We start from the raw sequence: 20,712 nt of genomic DNA, 5'->3' as shown, positions 1-20,712 counted from the left end.
TATCATCCTGAATCAGATGCACCTGTTTGAGGTCGTTAGCTGCATAAAGACACCTGTCCACCCCATACAATCAGTAAGACTTTAACTTGTAACATGGCGAAGACCAAAGAGCTGTCCAAAGACACCAGAGACAAAATTGTACACCTCCACAAGGCTGGAAAGGGCTACGGAGCAATTACCAAGCAGCTTGGTGAAAAAAGGTCCACTGTTGGAGCTATCATTAGAAAATGGAAGAAGCTAAACATGACGGTCAATCTCAATCGGAGTGGAGCCCCATGCAAGATATCACCTCGTGGGGTCTCAATGATTCTAAGAAAGGTGAGGAATCAGCCCAGAACTACACGACAGGACTTGGTCAATGACCTGAAAAGAGCTGGGACCACCGTTTCCAAGGTTACTGTAGGTAATACACTAAGACGTCATGATGTGAAATCATGCATGGCACGAAAGGTTCCCCTGCTTAAACCAGCACATGTCAAGGCCCGTCTTAAGTTTGCATATGACCATTTGGATGATACAGAGGAGTCATGGGAGAAAGTTTTATGGTCAGATGAGACCAAAATAGAACTTTTTGGTCATAATTCCAATAAGCGTGTTTGGAGGAAGAAGAATGAAGAGTACAATCCGAAGAACACCATCCCTACTGTGAAGCATGGGGGTGGTAGCATCATGCTTTGGGGGTGTTTTTCTGCACATGGGACAGGACGAGTGCACTGCATTAAAGAGAGGATGACTGGGGCCGTGTATTGTGAGATTTTGGGGAACAACCTCCTTCCCTCTGTCAGAGCATTGAAGATGGGTCGTGGCTGGGTCTTCCAACACGACAACGACCCGAAGCACACAGCCAGGAAAACCAAGGAGTGGCTCCGTAAGAAGCATATCAAGGTTCTAGCATGGCCCAGCCAGTCTCCAGACCTGAACCCAATCGAAAATCTTTGGAGGGAGCTCAAACTCCGTGTTTCTCAGCAACAGCCCAGAAACCTGACTGATCTAGAGAAGATCTGTGTGGAGGAGTGGGCCAAGATCCCTCCTGCAGTGTGTGCAAACCTGGTGAAAAACTACAGGAAACGTTTGACCTCTGTAATAGCAAACAAAGGCTACTGTACCAAATATTAACATTCATTTTCTCAGGTGTTCAAATACTTATTTGCAGCTGTATCACACAAATAAATTGTTAAAAAATCATGCATTGTGATTTCTGGATTTTTCTTTTTAGTTTATCTCTCTCACAGTGGACATGCACCTACGATGAAAATTTCAGACCCCTCCATGATTTCTAAGTGGGAGAAATAGCAAAATAGCAGGGTGTTCAAATACTTATTTTCTTCACTGTACAAATATCCAGTCATTTCTGGTAAAAACCTTTGCTATATACAAATATCCAGTAATTTCTGGTAAAAACTTTTGCTATATACAAATATCCAGTAATTTCTGGTAAAAACCTTTGCTATATACAAATATCCAGTAATTTCTGGTAAAACCAGTAAAAACCTTTGCTATATACAAATATCCAGTAATTTCCAGTAAAAACCAGTAAAATCCTTTGCTATATACAAATATCCAGTCATTTCCGGTAAACCCAGTAAAAACCTTTGCTATATGCAAATATCCAGTAATTTCCAGTAAAAAACTGTAAAATCCTTTGCTATATACAAATATCCAGTCATTTCCATATATAAACATCCAGTAATTTCCGGTAAAAACCAGTAAAAACCTTTGTTATATACAAATATCTAGTCATTTCCGGTAACCCCAGTAAAAACCTTTGCTATATACAAATATCCAGTAATTTCCGGTAAAAACCAGTAAAAACCTTTGCTATATACAAATATCCAGTCATTTCCATATATAAATATCCAGTAATTTCCGGTAAAAACCAGTAAAAACCTTTGCTATATACAAATATCCAGTAATTTCCATATATAAATATCCAGTAATTTCCAGTAAAAACCTTTGCTATATACAAATATCTAGTCATTTCCGGTGCATAAGCCGCTACGCTATCTTACGGCCATGTTCTAATCCCACAACATCTCCTTTACTTCAGAACTACTACTAATCGTTTAAATACTGTGCCTTTTTAATATTTGCATTTGTTAGTTGTAAATTTTGATGTTAAGTTGCTGCGTGACGATTTTAGTGTGATGACACCGTGATTTAGACTGTTATATTGAGTATTGACCTCCTGCAATTTGGGTTGAACTAGCTTTTCCGATAGCTCATGATCGATAAACACGCCACAACACAGTGATATGACCATTAATACATAGAGTAATAATGTGAAAGCCCATGCTGTCCTCCTCCACATGCAGCAGTCCAGGCCCCTGAAACCTGCCAGCGACAGTAGATGTCTTGATGCCGCTCCACGCTGGCAAGATCCACTCGCCAGACCAGAGCAAAAGATGCCAGAACGATCGGCTTTCAACCACAAGGGTTCAAAGTGTGATGGAAAAATTAGCGTCCAATACAGTGCAAATGACAGCATTTGTTTTAAATGTTTTATTACTCACGGTAACACTAATAATTATCTACTAGCTCATGATCGATAAACACGCCACAATGTCATTGTGGATTCATTCAATACATTTTGTGTATGTCAAAAAAGTAAAAGTGTTAGCGTGTGTGTTGGGGTGAAATCCTGAAAGGATGGTGGCATATTTCGGGCTTTTGGCTGAACTTCACGTCCCGTTCACCTTCAACTTGACCAGGCCTCACTATAAAGCGATAACACGCAACGAAGCAACGGAATCCTTCCTTCATCCATTTATCTTATCTCTTATTCATTCCACCTCATAATCTTCTAACCCCCTTTTCTTCCTTTTTTGGTGTCTTCCTGCTCCCTTCTCCTCATCCTCATCGTCTTCATTGCCTCGTGTCCAGGCAGAGAAGACTTGTGCACAAAAGTATAAAGGCGTCCACTTTGGCAACATGACGGCAAAGAGGGGCGAAGCGGTGAAGTATGAAGGCCCAGGTCCAGGCCACTATTACCCTGAGATGTGAGTAGCACGTCTGCTGTTCGCACGGGTCAATATGTGCATTATATATCCCGTAGGGAAGTACACGCACTCACGGAATCCCTGCATGCATGTGAAAGTAGAAGAGATGCTAGTAATAATAATAATAATGCATAATGTACATGATATTATTAAACCGCTGATGATGAACGTCGCCGTCTGGTGATTAAGTAGATAGTAGATACGCCTGCATTATCCAATCACATCCTTTCTCCTGGCAGCGTCCCAGAAACACACTACGAGAATGTAAACATGCGAAAAGAGCGGAGGGGCGGGGCCCAGCTGGTTATACCTCGTTACCACGACCTTTTGCCCATCCAGGAGGAAAAAAAGGCAAGTTTGTGTTGTACGATATCACACCACATAAAGTAGAATGACATTCAGCAAAAAAAATAATGCTAGTTGGTGAGAATCTGGATAAAAGTTCATTTATATACACAGGAATTGTATTTTCAGTGGAGATCTGCTTCCAGTGGTACTGGACGTCTAGTCATGGTTAGGTTAGCGTCTCACATAATGAACAGGAGGTAGGGAGTACTTTCAATGTTAGTGCAGACCTGCCAACATGTACACATTTATAGTACTCAACATGCAATTTGATGCTTGGATGCTCTCCATTTTGTTGCATTTTTCTGAAATAATTTAATTTAATTTAATTTAATTTAATTATTTCAGGAAAATTACGTTTAATTTAATTTAATTTAATTTAATTTAATTTAATTTAATTTAATTTAATTTAATTTAATTTAATTTAATTTAATTTAATTTAATTAAAAAAATATTTATTTATTTTTTAAATTTTTAAATTTTTAAATTTTTAAATTTTTAAATTTTTAAATTTTTAAATTTTTAAATTTTTAAATTTTTAAATTTTTTAATTTTTTAATTTTTTAATTTTTTAATTTTTTAATTTTTTAATTTTTTAAATTAAATTAAATTAAATTAAAAAATACATAAATTTTAATTAAATTCAATAAAATTTAATTTAATTTAAAAATTAAATTAAAAATAAAAAAAATGAATAAAATTTAAATTAAATTTATAATTTATATATGTATGTATGTCAATTAGATCACAAAGAGCTAAAAAATATATATTATTCAAATGATAAATATGAAGATATTATTAATAATGGAATGAATTTTGTTTAGTTTTAAGATGATCTAAATGCAATAATTATGATAAATGTGAATAAGTAGGACTGTATACAAAATTAACAATGCATTTTAAATCAGACAATAAAGCACTATACCTACCTATTATTTTAAAATATTTAAATATAACAAAATGTGAATAATAGCAAAAATTACTTTTTAAAGTGTATATTTAAAGTATAAAAACTATTATAAATAAAACTAAGATCTATAAATCATATATATTCTAAATATAATCTATTTGTATTGGTAATGTGTATGTATATTTTTAAATATTTTAATATAAGAAATAATTTAATTTAATTTAATTTAATTTAATTTAATTTAATTTAATTTAATTTAATTTAATTTAATTTAATTTTTACATTTAATTTAATGAAAAAAAATATTTATTTATTTTTTAAATTTTTAAATTTTTAAATTTTTAAATTTTTAAATTTTTACATTTTTACATTTTTAAATTTTTACATTTTTAAATTTTTAATTTTTTAAATTTTTAATTTTTTAATTTTTTGATTTTTTAAATTAAATTAAATTAAATTAAAAAATACATAAATTTTTATTAAATTCAATAAAATTTAATTTAATTTAAAAATTAAATTAAAAATTAAAAAAATGAATAAAATTTAAATTAAATTTAATTTAAAACTTAAATTAAATCCAAAAATTTAATTAAATTAAATTAAATTAAATTAAATTAAATTAAATTAAATTAAATTAAATTAAATTAAATTAAATTAAATTAAATTCACTTCACTTCACTTCACTTCACTTCACTTCACTTCACTTCACTTCATTTAAATGCTTTCAGTGTCACTTGCAGTCTGTACAGTCGACATAAACAAATAGATAGGATAACTTTCTCTAGTATTTCAAATCGGGGGTGGGCACTGTGCTCCACTGGGTTAGGAAAAAGCGCACTTGCGCAATCTAGTGAAGCTCAAATTCTCTTGTTTCCCTTTAGGGGTCAGTAGAGTGTCAGCTTTGAGCTTTGAGTCCAACATCAGCACATATTGTGACATGCACACGCACACTCTCGTTTATACAACATCAGGGCTCACTCAGTTGTGCAGTTGTGCGATACCCGTCTCCCTTTAGGATGGGGTGAACACACTTAAGACACCCCCCCCCACGCCCCTCCTCATCCTCACTTTCCTTCCTTCAATTTTTTTCCCGGTCACCATTTTGGAATGGTGAAAAGTGTAATTGCTGGATTAGATGTTAGACCTTGAATAATAACGAGCTCCATCACCACTTCATCACACATGATAACAACACCCATGAAAAATTATTGTAAATAAAGTCAATCAACAATAATAATCTACTGTTCAAATAAGAATGAAAAAAGAATAAAAATTGGTGTTGAATTGCACCAAAATTAGCAATGCATTTATTTATTTCAATTACAACTACAATTTTACTTGTAAAATTATTTAAAATATATATTTAAAACATAATAACTACTATATATAAGAATAAGTAGCACTGTATACAAAATTATTATATATGTATGTATGTCAATTAGATCACAAAGAGCTAAAAGATATATTATTAAAAAGTTTAAATATGAAGATATTAATAATAATGGAAATAATTTTGTTTAGTTTTAAGAGGATCTAAATTATGTATTTAAAATGCAATAATTATGATAAATGTGAATAAGTAGGACTGTATACAAAATTAACACTGCATTTTAAATTAGACAATAAAGCACTATACCTATACATTATTTTAAAATATTTAAATATAAGAAAATGTGAATAATAGCAAAAATGACTGTTTACTTTTCAAAGTGTATATTTAAAGTGTAAAAACTGTTATAAGTAAAACTAAGATCTATAAATCATACATATTCTAAATATAATCTATTTATATTGGTAATGTGTATGTATATTTTTTAATATTTAAATATAGGAAATAATTTTATTTAATTTTATTTAACTTTATTTAATTTTATTTAATTTTATTTAATTTTATTTAACTGTATTTAATTTTTGTTTACATTTTTTTTATAAGAGAAATAATAATACAGTGATATGACCAAGATCTATAAATGATATATATTCTAAATATAATCTATTTGTATTGGTAATGTGTATGTATATTTTTAAATCTTTAAATATAAGAAATAATTTAATTTAATTTAATTTAATTTAATTTAATTTAATTTAATTTAATTTAATTTAATTTAATTTAATTTAATTTAAGTTAATTTAATTTAATTTAATTTTTGTTTACATTTTTTTTATAAGAGAAATAATAATACAGTGATATGACCAAGATCTATAAATGATATATATTCTAAATATAATCTATTTGTATTGGTAATGTGTATGTATATTTTTAAATCTTTAAATATAAGAAATAATTTAATTTAATTTAATTTAATTTAATTTAATTTAATTTAATTTTTGTTCACATTTTTTTATAAGAGAAATAATAATACAGTGATATGACCATTAATACATAGAGTAATAATGTGAAAGCCCATGCTGTCCTCCTCCACATGCAGCAGTCCAGGCCCCTGAAACCTGCCAGCGACAGTAGATGTCTTGATGCCGCTCCACGCTGGCAAGATCCACTCGCCAGACCAGAGCAAAAGATGCCAGAACGATCGGCTTTCAACCACAAGGGTTCAAAGCGTGATGGAAAAATTAGCGTCCAATACAGTGCAAATGACAGCATTTGTTTTAAATGTTTTATTACTCACGGTAACACTAATAATTATCTACTTTTATATTATTACTATTGTTGGACTCCCTTTTTTGAGTATTAGTAGTCCAGCAGACTTGAGCGTTTACATCCCATAGTACTACTCCATGCAGCTGTCATCTTTCCGACTTCACATTGTCAAACACTGCAGTCCTGTTAAAAATAGTACGCCTCCAAGTTGAAATCTCTGTCGTGTTTTCTTCTTCTCTAAAAAAAAAAAAACAGTCTAGCAGGAATATCTTTTTTTCACTTCAACACTCTCTGTTGCAGAGTTCCACTTCCCCAAATAACACTGTTGCCATGTGTACAACTACACAACTACAGCAACTACATTGTGTTGACAGGACACACATTGTGCATCGCCTGAGTGACGGGATGTACAGTCAATGAATGCAACATTCATCACTGACCCGTGATGACTCATGAATAAAGATGGAGGCCATCTTTATTGGTTTATGCAGAAATCCACAGCATTCAACGCTGCTTTTTACGACACACTTAGTGGCTTTTGAACTGCTCAGAGTGTGTGTGTGTGAAAAGGTCAACAACGGAGGACATCCTGGTGTTCATGTGGTGGCGGCCTGAGCACAGAAGGGCAGCGTTTTCCTGAGAAGGCACAACAACGCCTATTGTGGACTAGCTATTTAGCTTCCTGTGTATCAGTAGTGGTGGTGATTGACAGATGGAACTAATCCATGTGGAACATCAGTCACTTTTACTGCACATGTTGCTCTAACAATCCTTGTAATGCGGTGAGGAAGTCATCTAGTGTGAGTTTTTAAACGATCTTTGTAAAGAATGAGTTTATTCCTGTGATATTTTGACTTTTTTATTTTATTTTATTTTATTTTATTTTATTTTATTTTATTTTATTTTTATTTATTTATTTATTTATTTTTAAATTTTATTTATTATTATTATTATTATTATTATTATTATTTTTTGTAATATTTTGACTTTATTCCCATTTTATTATAACCTTTTCCTTCGAACCTAATTATCCAAAATGATAATTATTTCTCACAAAATATCACAACATATTTTTCTTTAATATTTCAATTCTATGCTAGTACAATGACATAATATTTTTTGAATAATTGTTATAAATAATTGAGAAAAATAATATTGTTTTCATAATATTATGGGAATTTTTGTTTTTAAACGATCTTTGTAAAGAATGAGTTTATTCCCGTAATATTTTGACTTTATTCCCATCATATTATAACCTTTTCCTCCCAACTTAGTTATCCAAAATGATAATTATTTCTCACAAAATATCACAACATATTTTTCTTTAATATTTCAATTCTATGCTAGTACAATGACATAATATTTTTTGAATAATTGTTATAAATAATTGAGAAAAATAATAAGGTTTTCATAATATTATGCAAATTATTGTTTTTAAACGATCTTTGTAAAGAATGAGTTTATTCCCGTAATATTTTGACTTTATTCCCATCATATTATAACCTTTTCCTCCCAACCTATTATTTTTTTTAAATATTTTTTTAATTCTAAGCTAGTACAATGACATAATATTTTTTAAATAATTGTTATAAATAATTGAGAAAATTAATATTGTTTTCATAATATTATGACTTTATTCCCACAATATGTGCAAATGTTTTTCTCATTAGAATACAACTATCTTGACTTTATTACCATTTTCTTTATTACCATTTTCTTTATTATTATTATTATTATTATTGACATCAATATCAATATTAATATTGTTATTAATATTAATGCTAATATTGTTATTAATAATAATAATAATAATAATAATAATAATAATAATAATAATAATAATAATAATAATAATAATAATAATAATAATAATAATAATAATAATAATAATAATAATAATAATAATAATAATAATATTGTTATTATTATTTGTATTATTAGTATTATTATTCCCATTTTCTTATTTTAATTTTTCCAACTCTGGTATTCAAAATTTCTCCCTGTAAATTTTAAATATTAAAATACTTTATTCCCATAATGTTTGGACTTTATTCTGGTAAGATGATAACTTTTTCCTCACCTAATTTTCCATCTTTTTTTGTTTGTTGTTTTTTTTAATATTTCAACTTCATGCTACTAAAATGACTAAATGTTTCCTCATAATATTATGATATTGCTGTGGTAACATTATAGCCTTATATTATCTTTTGATTTATTTTTATTATATATTTATTATTTATATTATTTACATTTATTTTATTTCTCTGAATATTTTGACTTTATTCTTGTAAAATTACTGCAGATTTTTCTATTTAGCTATTGTTGGGTTCTTTTGTTTGTTTTGTAGCTGAATTTATTAAAAAGAAAATTTTACATTTATTTTTAAAAACTAAAATTGCCACTTGATGTCCTTCGACTCTAACAGGGAGTTCCTGGTCCAGGCTACTATGACATCAGAGGTCAGTTTGAGAGGCCCGGTGACACAAAGCAGCAGTTCACGTCCCCCTTCCTGTCCCAGACCGAGGTAGGAACCCGACACACCTCCCACTCTGCTAGGCGAGTTCATCTTCACCGCCCTGCAGGCAGGAAGATAAAAGATGTGTTGCTGTCACGATAGCGCTCGATGAATTCCATAAGTTTGGACGTCCCGTTTTCCAAATAAAGATGTCAGGAAAGTAATTGGCTCTCCAGTCGTGTGGCGCGAGCATCTGGCCGGGATGTGATGGAAATGCGGCGGTGCACGGTGTGAGTCTGAGAAGCAGCGGGACGCGGCGTCGCCGGGGGCTGCTGTCCTTGGCGAGGCCTGGAAAAGGTGCAGCTTGTCGCCTGCAGCGCTTCCCCAAACTGAAGTCAATGTGGCGTCTATCGCTTCTGCTTCTTCCTGGGTCCACCTCCAATGGGGAGAAATCTAGTTCCTCAAATAGTGGCCCCCACTCCATTTTTATTTTCATTCATTCATTTTCTACCGCTTTTCCTCACGAGGGTCGCGGGAGTGCTGGACCCTATCCCAGCTGTCTTCGGACGAGAGGCGGGGTAATTCCTGGACTGGTGGCCAGCCAATCACAGGGCACATACAGACAAACAACCATTCACACTCACATTCATACCTATGGACAATTTGGAGTCGCCAATTAACCTAGCATGTTTTTGGAATGTGGGAGGAAACCGGAGTACCCGGAGAAAACCCACGCATGTACGGGGAGAACATGCAAACTCCACACAGAGATGGCTGAGGGTGGAATTGAACCCTGGTCTCCTAGCTGTGAGGTCTGCGTGCTAACCACTTGACCGCTGAAGCTCGACGGAGAAAAAGTAGCTACCTGGAGGAGCTGGAGAAGAAGACAAAGTAGAAGATAATGAGAGGAGGAAAAGAAGAAGATAGCATGAGAAGGAGAAGGAGCTACCAGGAGAAGAAGGAGAAGAAGACAAAGTAGAAGATAATGAGAGGAGGAAAAGAAGAAGATAGCATGAGAAGGAGAAGGAGCTACCAGGAGAAGAAGGAGAAGAAGACAAAGTAGAAGATAATGAGAGGAGGAAAAGAAGAAGATAGCATGAGAAGGAGAAGGAGCTACCAGGAGAAGAAGGAGAAGAAGACAAAGTAGAAGATAATGAGAGGAGGAAAAGAAAAACATAGTAGGAGAAGGAGAAGGAGCTACCAGGAGAAGAAGGAGAAGAAGACAAAGTAGAAGATAATGAGAGGAGGAAAAGAAGAACATAGTAGGAGAAGGAGCTACCAGGAGAAAAAGGAGAAGAAGACAAAGTAGAAGATAATGAGAGGAGGAAAAGAAGAAGATAGTATGAGAAGGAGAAGGAGCTACCAGGAGAAGAAGGAGAAGAAGACAAAGTAGAAGATAATGAGAGGAGGAAAAGAAGAAGATAGCATGAGAAGGAGAAGGAGCTACCAGGAGAAGAAGGAGAAGAAGACAAAGTAGAAGATAATGAGAGGAGGAAAAGAAGAAGATAGTATGAGAAGGAGAAGGAGCTACCAGGAGAAGAAGGAGAAGAAGACAAAGTAGAAGATAATGAGAGGAGGAAAAGAAGAAGATAGTATGAGAAGGAGAAGGAGCTACCAGGAGAAGAATGAGAAGAAGACAAAGTAGAAGATAATGAGAGGAGGAAAAGAAGAAGATAGTAGGAGAAGGAGAAGGAGCTACCAGGAGAAGAATGAGAAGAAGACAAAGTAGAAGATAATGAGAGCAGGAAAAGAAGAAGATAGTAGGAGAAGGAGAAGGAGCTACCAGGAAAAAAAGGAGAAGAAGACAAAGTAGAAGATAATGAGAGGAGGAAAAGAAGAACATAGTAGGAGAAGACGCTACCAGGAGAAGCCAATGGGAGAAGGAGAAGATGGAGAAGAAGATAACAGAAGGAGAAGGAGCTACCTGGAGAATAAGGAGAAGAATACAAAGTAGAAGATAATGAGAGGAGGAAAAGAAGAAGATAGTATGAGAAGGAGAAGGAGCTACCAGGAAAAGAAGGAGAAGAAGACAAAGTAGAAGATAATGAGAGGAGGAAAAGAAGAACATAGTAGGAGAAGACACTACCAGGAGAACCCAATAGGAGAAGGAGAAGATGGAGAAGAAGATAGTAGAAGGAGAATGAACTACCTGAAGAAGAAGGAGAAGAAGACAAAGTAGGAGATAATGAGAGGAGGAAAAGAAGAACATAGTAGGAGAAGACGCTACGAGGAGAAGCCAATAGGAGAAGGAGAACATGGAGAAGAAGTTAACAGAAGGAGAAGGAGCGACCAGGAGAAGTGTGACATCATCACCCTCGTCAGCACTCAGCAGAACCTCAAGAACATTGAAGATATTTTGATGCTCTTCTGAACGAACGAACGAATGAATGAATGAATAAATTAGCTCCACAGCCAAGATGGAGGATTAGGTGACCAGGAGAAGGAAATGGAATCATCCCAGTACCAGACTGGTTCCACTGGTTGTAAATGAATCTGAAACAGCGTTTCATATTTACAACCACCAATGTCAGACTGTAGGCTTGGCTTCAAACGTCTGTGTGTGTGTGATACAACGTTCCCGACCTCATTTCTGTGGCCACATGCTGTGTTGGAGCGTCGTGGATGACACACACACACACACACACAAACATGGCCTCTACATGTGTGTGTGTGAGGCGTTAGAACCCCGGGCGACAGTTTTCTTAGATCTTGATCAGGGTGTGACGGTGCCTGTGTGACAGTGTTCTCCTGCGGAGGGATGGAGAGGAAACGAGATAAGGAGGCACTGAGGGAGCAGAGGATAAGAGGAACAGTGGGAATCTTCCAGTTCTCGTCTCACCTCTTCCCAAAAACCATCTTCCCCCCATCAAGTCTCATGATCCTGGACAATAACTTCTCCAAGCGGATGTTTTCTATTTATCTTGTGTTTGTGTTGGAAGGAAAACAAGGCGTGACAACATAAGACAATGAAATGAGATTCAAACGCCAACAAAGCCCAGCTTGGTGTAGCGGAGACAGATGGCCTCCACATATGTACAACACGCTCCACTTTGGCCTTGAAACAGTGGGTCATGTGACCACGCGTGATGCGCTATTTATCATGACGTGACAACGGAAGACAATATAAGATATTTTAGACGTGTCTGATCCTAACACCGGGCGGCACAGCGGTGGTGTGGTTAGCGCGCAGACCTCGCAACTAGGGTTCAATTCCACCCTCGGCCATCTCTGTGTGGAGTTTGCATGTTCTCCCCGTGCATGCGTGGGTTTTCTCCGGGTACTCCGGTTTCCTCCCACATTCCAAAAACATGCTAGGTTAATTAGCAACTCCAAATTGTCCATCGGTATGAATGTGAGTGTGAATGGTTGTTTGTCTATATGTGCCATGTGATTGGCTGACCACCAGTCTCCCGAAGACAGCTGGGATAGGCTCCAGCAATAAATGAATGCACACTTACCACTATTATCCTAGGTGTTGGCATGCTAATGTTATCATTGCTAGCATGTTAACATTGTCATAGTAGCCTTTTTAGCCATTTTCATAAGTAGACATTTAAAGACGTAGCATGATCATGCTTGTTGTTAGCATGCTAATTTTGGCACTTCAGCATTGCTAGCATGCTAACAGTAGCATAGTAGCATTTTTATACATTTTTTTATAGCTAGTCAACAGATATAAACACTGTGAGCACTGTGATGCTATGTGTTTGCATGCTAACGTTAGCATTGCTAGCATTCTGCGTGGGTTTACTCCAATTTCCTCCCACATTCCAAAAACATGCTAGGTTAATTAGCGACTCCAAATTGTCCATCGGTATGAATGTGAGTGTGAATGGTTGTTTGTCTATATGTGCCCTGTGATTGGCTGACCACCAGTCTCCCGAAGACAGCTGGTATAGGCTCCAGCAATAAATGAATGTGCACTTACCACTATTATCCTAGGTGTTGGAATGCTAATGTTATCATTGCTAGCATGTTAACATTGTCATAGTAGCCTTTTTAGCCATTTTCATAAGTAGACATTTAAAGACGTAGCACTATCTTGCTTGTTGTTAGCATGCTAATTTTGGCGCTTCAGCATTGCTAGCATGCTAACAGTAGCATAGTAGCATTTTTATACATTTTTATAGCTAGTCAACAGATATAAACACTGTGAGCACTGTGATGCTATGTGTTTGCATGCTAACGTTAGCATTGCTAGCATTCTGCGTGGGTTTACTCCGGTTTCCTCCCACATTCCAAAAACATGCTAGGTTAATTAGCGACTCCAAATTGTCCATCGGTATGAATGTGAGTGTGAATGGTTGTTTGTCTATATGTGCCTTGTGATTGGCTGGCCACCGGTCTCCTGAAGACAGCTGGTATAGGCTCCAGCAATGAATGAATGTACACTTACCACTATTATCCTAGGTGTTGGCATGCTAATGTTATCATTGCTAGCATGTTAACATTGTCATAGTAGCCTTTTTAGCCATTTTCATAAGTAGACATTTAAAGATGTAGCACTATCATGCTTGTTGTTAGCATGCTAATTTTGGCACTTCAGCATTGCTAGCATGCTAACAGTAGCATAGTAGCATTTTTATACATTTTTATAGCTAGTCAACAGATATAAACACTGTGAGCACTGTGATGTTATGTGTTTGCATGGTAACGTTAGCATTGCTAGAATTCTGCGTGGGTTTACTCCGGTTTCCTCCCACATTCCAAAAACATGCTCGGTTAATTGGCGACTCCAAATTGTCCATCGGTATGAATGTGAGTGTGAATGGTTGTTTGTCCACATGTGCCCTGTGATTGGCTGACCACCAGTCTCCCGAAGACAGCTGGGATAAGCTCCAGCAATAAATGAATGTACACTTACCACTATTATCCTAGGTGTTGGCATGCTAATGTTATCATTGCTAGCATGTTAACATTGTCATAGTAGCCTTTTTTAGCCATTTTAATAAGTAGACATTTAAGGACGTAGCACTATCTTGCTTGTTGTTAGCATGCTAATTTTGGCACTTCAGCATTGCTAGCATGCTAACAGTAGCATAGTAGCATTTTTATACATTTTTATAGCTAGTCAACAGATATAAACACTGTGAGCACTGTGATGCTATGTGTTTGCATGCTAACGTTAGCATTGCTAGCATTCTGCGTGGGTTTACTCCGGTTTCCTCCCACATTCCAAAAACATGCTAGGTTAATTAACGACTCCAAATTGTCCATAGGTATGAATGTGAGTGTGAATGGTTGTTTGTCCACATGTGCCCTGTGATTGGCTGACCACCAGTCTCCCGAAGACAGCTGGGATAGGCTCCAGCAATAAATGAATGCACACTTACCACTATTATCCTAGGTGTTGGAATGCTAATGTTATCATTGCTAGCATGTTAACATTGTCATAGTAGCCTTTTTAGCCATTTTCATAAGTAGACATTTAAAGATGTAGCACTATCTTGCTTGTTGTTAGCATGCTAATTTTGGCACTTCAGCATTGCTAGCATGCTAACAGTAGCATAGTAGCATTTTTATACATTTTTATAGCTAGTCAACAGATATAAACACTGTGAGCACTGTGATGCTATGTGTTTGCATGCTAACGTTAGCATTGCTAGCATTCTGCGTGGGTTTACTCCGATTTCCTCCCACATTCCAAAAACATGCTAGGTTAATTGGCGACTCCAAATTGTCCATAGGTATGAATGTGAGTGTGAATGGTTGTTTGTCTATATGTGCCCTGTGATTGGCTGGCCACCAGTCCAGGGTGTACCCCGCCTCTCGCCCGAAAATGAATGAATGAATGAATGATCCTAACACACCCTTTCGGGAACATCAGAAGTCCTTTCCCAAAATTGCTCCTGCGAGGTTGGAAGCGGTGTTGCGAAAATGACGACTTCTAATTAGCAATATTCTACTTATTTTCTTTCTGGAATATTTCTTTATTCTATTACTCTGCAGCCTTGCCACCTTCACGACTGTACAGCGGGTCGCCATTCAGACATTCTTGCCTCCTTTCAGGATGCATTTGTTATGTGATGTTTATTTATTGGTAGGTGAGAAGTCTCTTGCGCAATAGTCACCCGGTCACGGCCAAGGTGCTACTCATTCCATCCCATTAGTCACTAAAAAGCTCAGCGGACCCTCGCAGGTTGAATGCAGTTTTGCCCATAGAAAGTCATGAAAAGCCAATTCATCTGTTCCAGGGTCAAAATGTCACCATCATAAAACCTCTATTAACTCTACCGGGGGATGGTTGAAGTCACATTTTTATAGAAGTGTCATATTCAGAGGGGGCCTGTTATATTTTTCCGCTTTTCTGATCAATAAATGTTGTTACAATATTGTATTCTTGAGTTAAACAATGCCAACGCGTCATATAATAATGAGGTTTGTGCTTTTGGATGGCTCTGCATGCAGTGTTTTTTTTTAACACTGAGTTCCACTGACATCACTGCAACCCGGACGTCCTTATATGGGCATTCTTAGTTGAGCAATGGCTACCAGGAAATGTATATATTTTTTCCCGGTGTGAGGTAAAGCTAATTTTGTTCAGCTTCAGCAAGCATTAGGCAGAAGTTGTAGGAGTTGCTGATTCCCGACTAGCAAGAGAAAAATATGCTCATCTGTCAACGGCACGTGAACACGAGCCAATACGAAGCTAACTATCTGCCCAACTGTTACTGAAGTCCAACGTTACATGGTCCCGTTGTATACGATGCGATACGATGTGATACGATGCGATACGATACGATACGATGCGATACGATGCGATACGATGCGATACGATGTGATACGATGCGATACGATACGATACGATACGATACGATACGATGCGATACGATGCGATACGATGCGATATGATGCGATATGATGCGATACGATGTGATACGATGCGATACGATATGATACGATGCGATACGATGCGATACGATACGATGCGATACAATGCGATACGATGCGATACGATGCGATACGATGCGATACAATTCACGCTCTTCACAATATGATGCGACACGATTCACCCTCTTCACGATGCGATGCGATGCGATACGATGCGATACAATTCACCCTCTTCACAATATGATGCGATACGATTTACCCTCTTCACGATGCGATACGATGTGATATGATGCGATACGTTGCGATACGTTGCGATACGATGCGATACAATGCGATACGATGCAATGCGATGTGATGCGATACGATGTGATACGATGCGATACGATGCGATACGATGCGATACAATTCATGCTCTTCACAATATGATGCGATACGATTCACCCTCATCACGATGCGATGCGATGCGATACGATGCGATACAATTCACCCTCTTCACGATATGATGCGATACGATTTACCCTCTTCACGATGCGATACGATGCAATACGTTGCGATACGATGCGATACGATGCGATACGATGCAATGCGATACGATACGATACGATACGATACGATACGATACGATACGATACGATACGATACGATGTGATGCGATGCGATGCGATACGATGCGATACAATTCACGATCTTCACAATATGATGCGATACGATTCACCCTCTTCACGATGCGATACGATGTGATACGATGCGATGTGATACGATGCAATACGATGCGATGTGATATGATGCGATGTGATACGATGCGATGTGATACGATGCGATACGAAGCGATACGATGCGATACGATGCGATACAATATGATGTGATACGATGCGATACAATTCATGCTCTTCACAATATGATGCGATACGATTCACCCTCTTCACGATGCGATGCGATGCGATACGATGCGATACAATTCACCCTCTTCACGATATGATGCGATACGATTTACCCTCTTCACGATGCGATACGATGCGATACGTTGCGATACGATGGGATACGATGCGATACGATACGATACGATGCAATGCGATACGATACGATACGATACGATACGATACGATACGATACGATACGATGTGATGCGATGCGATGCGATACGATGCGATACAATTCACGATCTTCACAATATGATGCGATACGATTCACCCTCTTCACGATGCGATACGATGTGATACGATGCGATGTGATACGATGCGATACGATGCGATGTGATATGATGCGATGTGATACGATGCGATGTGATATGATGCGATGTGATACGATGCGATGTGATACGATGCGATACGAAGCGATATGATGCGATACAATATGATGTGATACGATGCGATACGATGCGATACAATATGATGTGATACGATGCGATACAATTCACCCTCTTCACAATATGATGCGATACGATTCACCCTCTTCACGATGCGATGCGATGCGATACGATACGATACAATACGATGCGATGCGATACGATGCAATACGATGTGATACGATGCGATACGATGCGATGCGATGCGATGCGATAATCATTTAGTTCAAATCAATGCACTCCGATATGCTTTGCTTAATAAGCTTTGCTTATTAATTATAAGCAAATTATTATTATTAAATAATAATAAGCTTTGCTTCTTCCTACTCCTTTTGGACATGTGGAACTGTGAACTGATTATGGGATGCATTCAATTGTAATCTGATGCATGTTCAAATGAAATGAAACCATTACCATTACCAATGTTTGTTTATATTCCTGTGTGCTAAACATACTGCTAATATGAATGCACTAGCAGCTAGGCTAATACAGTAGTGAGGAGCAGAAAGTGAAAAACAACTTCTACCCTTTTAAATATAGAAATTCCTCGCTGCTGCTTGTAGTTGTTGTATGTGCCTCACGGCTTCCGTCCGTATTCAATACAAAACACGAAATAATGATGGTGCATTCATGGCGCCTGGGGAACAGCATATAGAGTGAAGTTGAACATTAATAAAACACCGCTAATTTGACCAATTTTAATACAAACGCATTGCGATGAATCTTGATTTCACTCGTCGATTGCATTCATACCCAGTGAATGATATATCGATTTATATCGATATATTGATTTATATCGATTATTTTCCACACCCTTACATTAAGAATAACAATGTAGAACCGTTGTTCATGTCATATAATGCTCTCAGACTGAAGTCTTACTGGCACTTTTAGCGTGTGTGTGTGTGTGTGTGTGTGTGTGTGTGTGCGCGTGCCCTCTCACTACTGCTGAGGCTGACAAAGGAAATGTTTGATGAAAGGTCTGTCAGGTTGAGCTTGACAAGCAGAACCTGAGTGCTGCTAGAATGGCTTACAAAAAGCGGGTGCTTTATTTTGGAGGCCCAGTTAGGCGTGAGGGTTGTGTGTGTTTAAATAAGACGTGCGGTAGTTGTGTACACAAATATATAGGTTGTGTGTTATTGTCAAAATGATGTCTTTACTTGGTGCTCTGACAGCCGTTACGCCCTCCTGGATCAGGCGCTAGCATTAGTGTGTCTCCGCCAGACCATCCCCCAAGAAAAACAAGCTTTATTTGTCTTTTACTGCAAAACAGAAAGAGCTTTTACATGGTTTGATGGTACGACCCTTAAAGTGGATCTGCAGGGGGACATGACCCGGGACACTTTTTCCTCTATTTGAAAGCCTGACTTTCTTGCCCCCATGCTAACATGTATCCGTTTCACCCTTTGCCTTGTCCGTCCATTAGAGGTTCAAGCCTGCCAAGGAAGTGACGCCTCCTGTCGGTGCGTATAATGACCCACGCTGCGCCTTCCAGGCGCTACAAGGCGCGGCGGGGCCCAGCAAAAGCCCCTTTGGTGTCACGGCGGCACGCTTCCCTCCTAACAGAAACGGAGGCGCCACACCAGGTCAGTTTGTGCGTCAAATGACATTTTTGTCTGATGTAGGAGTTAAAATAGTGGCCATGCATTATGATTCATTGAAGGTGCGCCTTATATATGGAAAAAGTTTTAAAATATTTAATTTATTGAAGGTGCGCCTTATAATGCGGTGCGCCTTACATAAGGAAAAAGGTTTAAAATATGTAATTCATTGAAGGTGCGCCTTATATATGGAAAAAGTTTTAAAATATATAATTCATTGAAGGTGCGCCTTATAACGCGGTGCGCCTTATATATGTAAAAAGTTTTAAAATATGTAATTCATTGAGGGTGCCTTATATATGGAAAAAGTTTTAAAATATGTAATTCATTGAAGGTGCGCCTTATAATGCTGTGCACCTTATAGTGCAGAAAAAGTTTTAAAATATGTAATTCATTGAAGGTGCGCCTTATGATGCGGTGTGCCTTATATATGGAAAAAGTTTTAAAATATGTAATTCATTGAAGGTGCGCCTTATATATGTAAAAGGTTTTAAAATATGTAATTCATTGAAGGTGCGCTTTGTAACGCGGTGCGCCTTATAGATGTAAAAAGTTTTAAAATATGTAATTCATTGAGGGTGCGCCTTATATATGTAAAAAGTTTTAAAATATGTAATTCATTGAATGTGCGCCTTATATATGTAAAAAGTTTTAAAATATACGTATAATTTATTGAAGGTGCGCCTTATATATGTAAAAAGTTTTAAATATGTAATTTATTGAAGGTGCGCCTTATAGTGTGTAAAAAGTTTTAAAATATGTAATTCATTGAAGGTGCGCCTTATAATGCGGTGCGCCTTATATATGTAAAAAGTTTTAAAATATATAATTCATTGAAGGTGCACCTTATAATGCGGTGCGCCTTATAGTGCGGAAAAAGTTTTAAAATATGTAATTCATTGAAGGTGCGCCTTATAATACTGTGCGCCTTATATATGGAAAAGGTTTTAAAATATGTAATTCATTGAAGGTGTCCATTATATGTGGAAAAAGTTTTAAAATATGTAATTCATTGAAGGTGCGCCTTATAATGTGATGCACATTATATATGGAAAAAAGTTTTAAAATATGTAATTCATTGAAGGTGCGCCTTATAATGTGATGCACATTATATATGGAAAAAAGTTTTAAAATATGTAATTCATTGAAGGTACGCCTTATAGTGCATAAAAAGTTTTAAAATATGTAATTCATTGAAGATGCGCCTTATAATGTGGTGCGCCTTATATATGGAAAAAAGTTTTAAAATATGTAATTTATTGAAGGTGCGCCTTATAACGTGGTGCGCCTTATATATGGAAAAAGTTTTAAAATCTGTAATTCATTGAAAGTGTGCCTTATAATGCGGTGCACCTTATATATGGAAAAAGTTTTAAAATCTATAATTAATTGAAGGTGCGCCTTATAATGCAGTGCGCCTTATATATGTAAAAAGTTTTAAAATATATAATTCATTGAAGGTGCACCTTATAATGCGGTGCGCCTTATAGTGCGGAAAAAGTTTTAAAATATGTAATTCATTGAAGGTGCGCCTTATAATACTGTGCGCCTTATATATGGAAAAGGTTTTAAAATATGTAATTCATTGAAGGTGTCCATTATATGTGGAAAAAGTTTTAAAATATTTAAT

The 20,712-nt window shown here is 36.3% G+C and overlaps 1 protein-coding gene across 1 annotated transcript in view; it reads left to right on the top strand.

The window, feature by feature from the left end:
- LOC131128346 (sperm-tail PG-rich repeat-containing protein 2) overlaps positions 1-20,712 on the top strand; it is a 47,254-nt gene that overhangs the window by 10,752 nt on the left and 15,790 nt on the right. The window contains exons 5-8 of the mRNA XM_078789257.1: positions 2,881-2,996; positions 3,236-3,347; positions 9,276-9,374; positions 18,908-19,067. Of these exons, the coding sequence (XP_078645383.1) occupies positions 2,881-2,996; positions 3,236-3,347; positions 9,276-9,374; positions 18,908-19,067 (487 nt within the window). The remainder of the gene's footprint in view (positions 1-2,880; positions 2,997-3,235; positions 3,348-9,275; positions 9,375-18,907; positions 19,068-20,712) is intronic.

The sequence above is a fragment of the Doryrhamphus excisus genome, linkage group LG3 (assembly GCF_037039965.1).
Source record: "Doryrhamphus excisus strain RoL-2023G ecotype Guam linkage group LG3, RoL_Dexc_Guam_v1.1, whole genome shotgun sequence".
NCBI classification, from domain to species: Eukaryota; Metazoa; Chordata; class Actinopteri; order Syngnathiformes; family Syngnathidae; genus Doryrhamphus; species Doryrhamphus excisus.
This window is presented reverse-complemented; position numbering and strand designations above follow the sequence as displayed.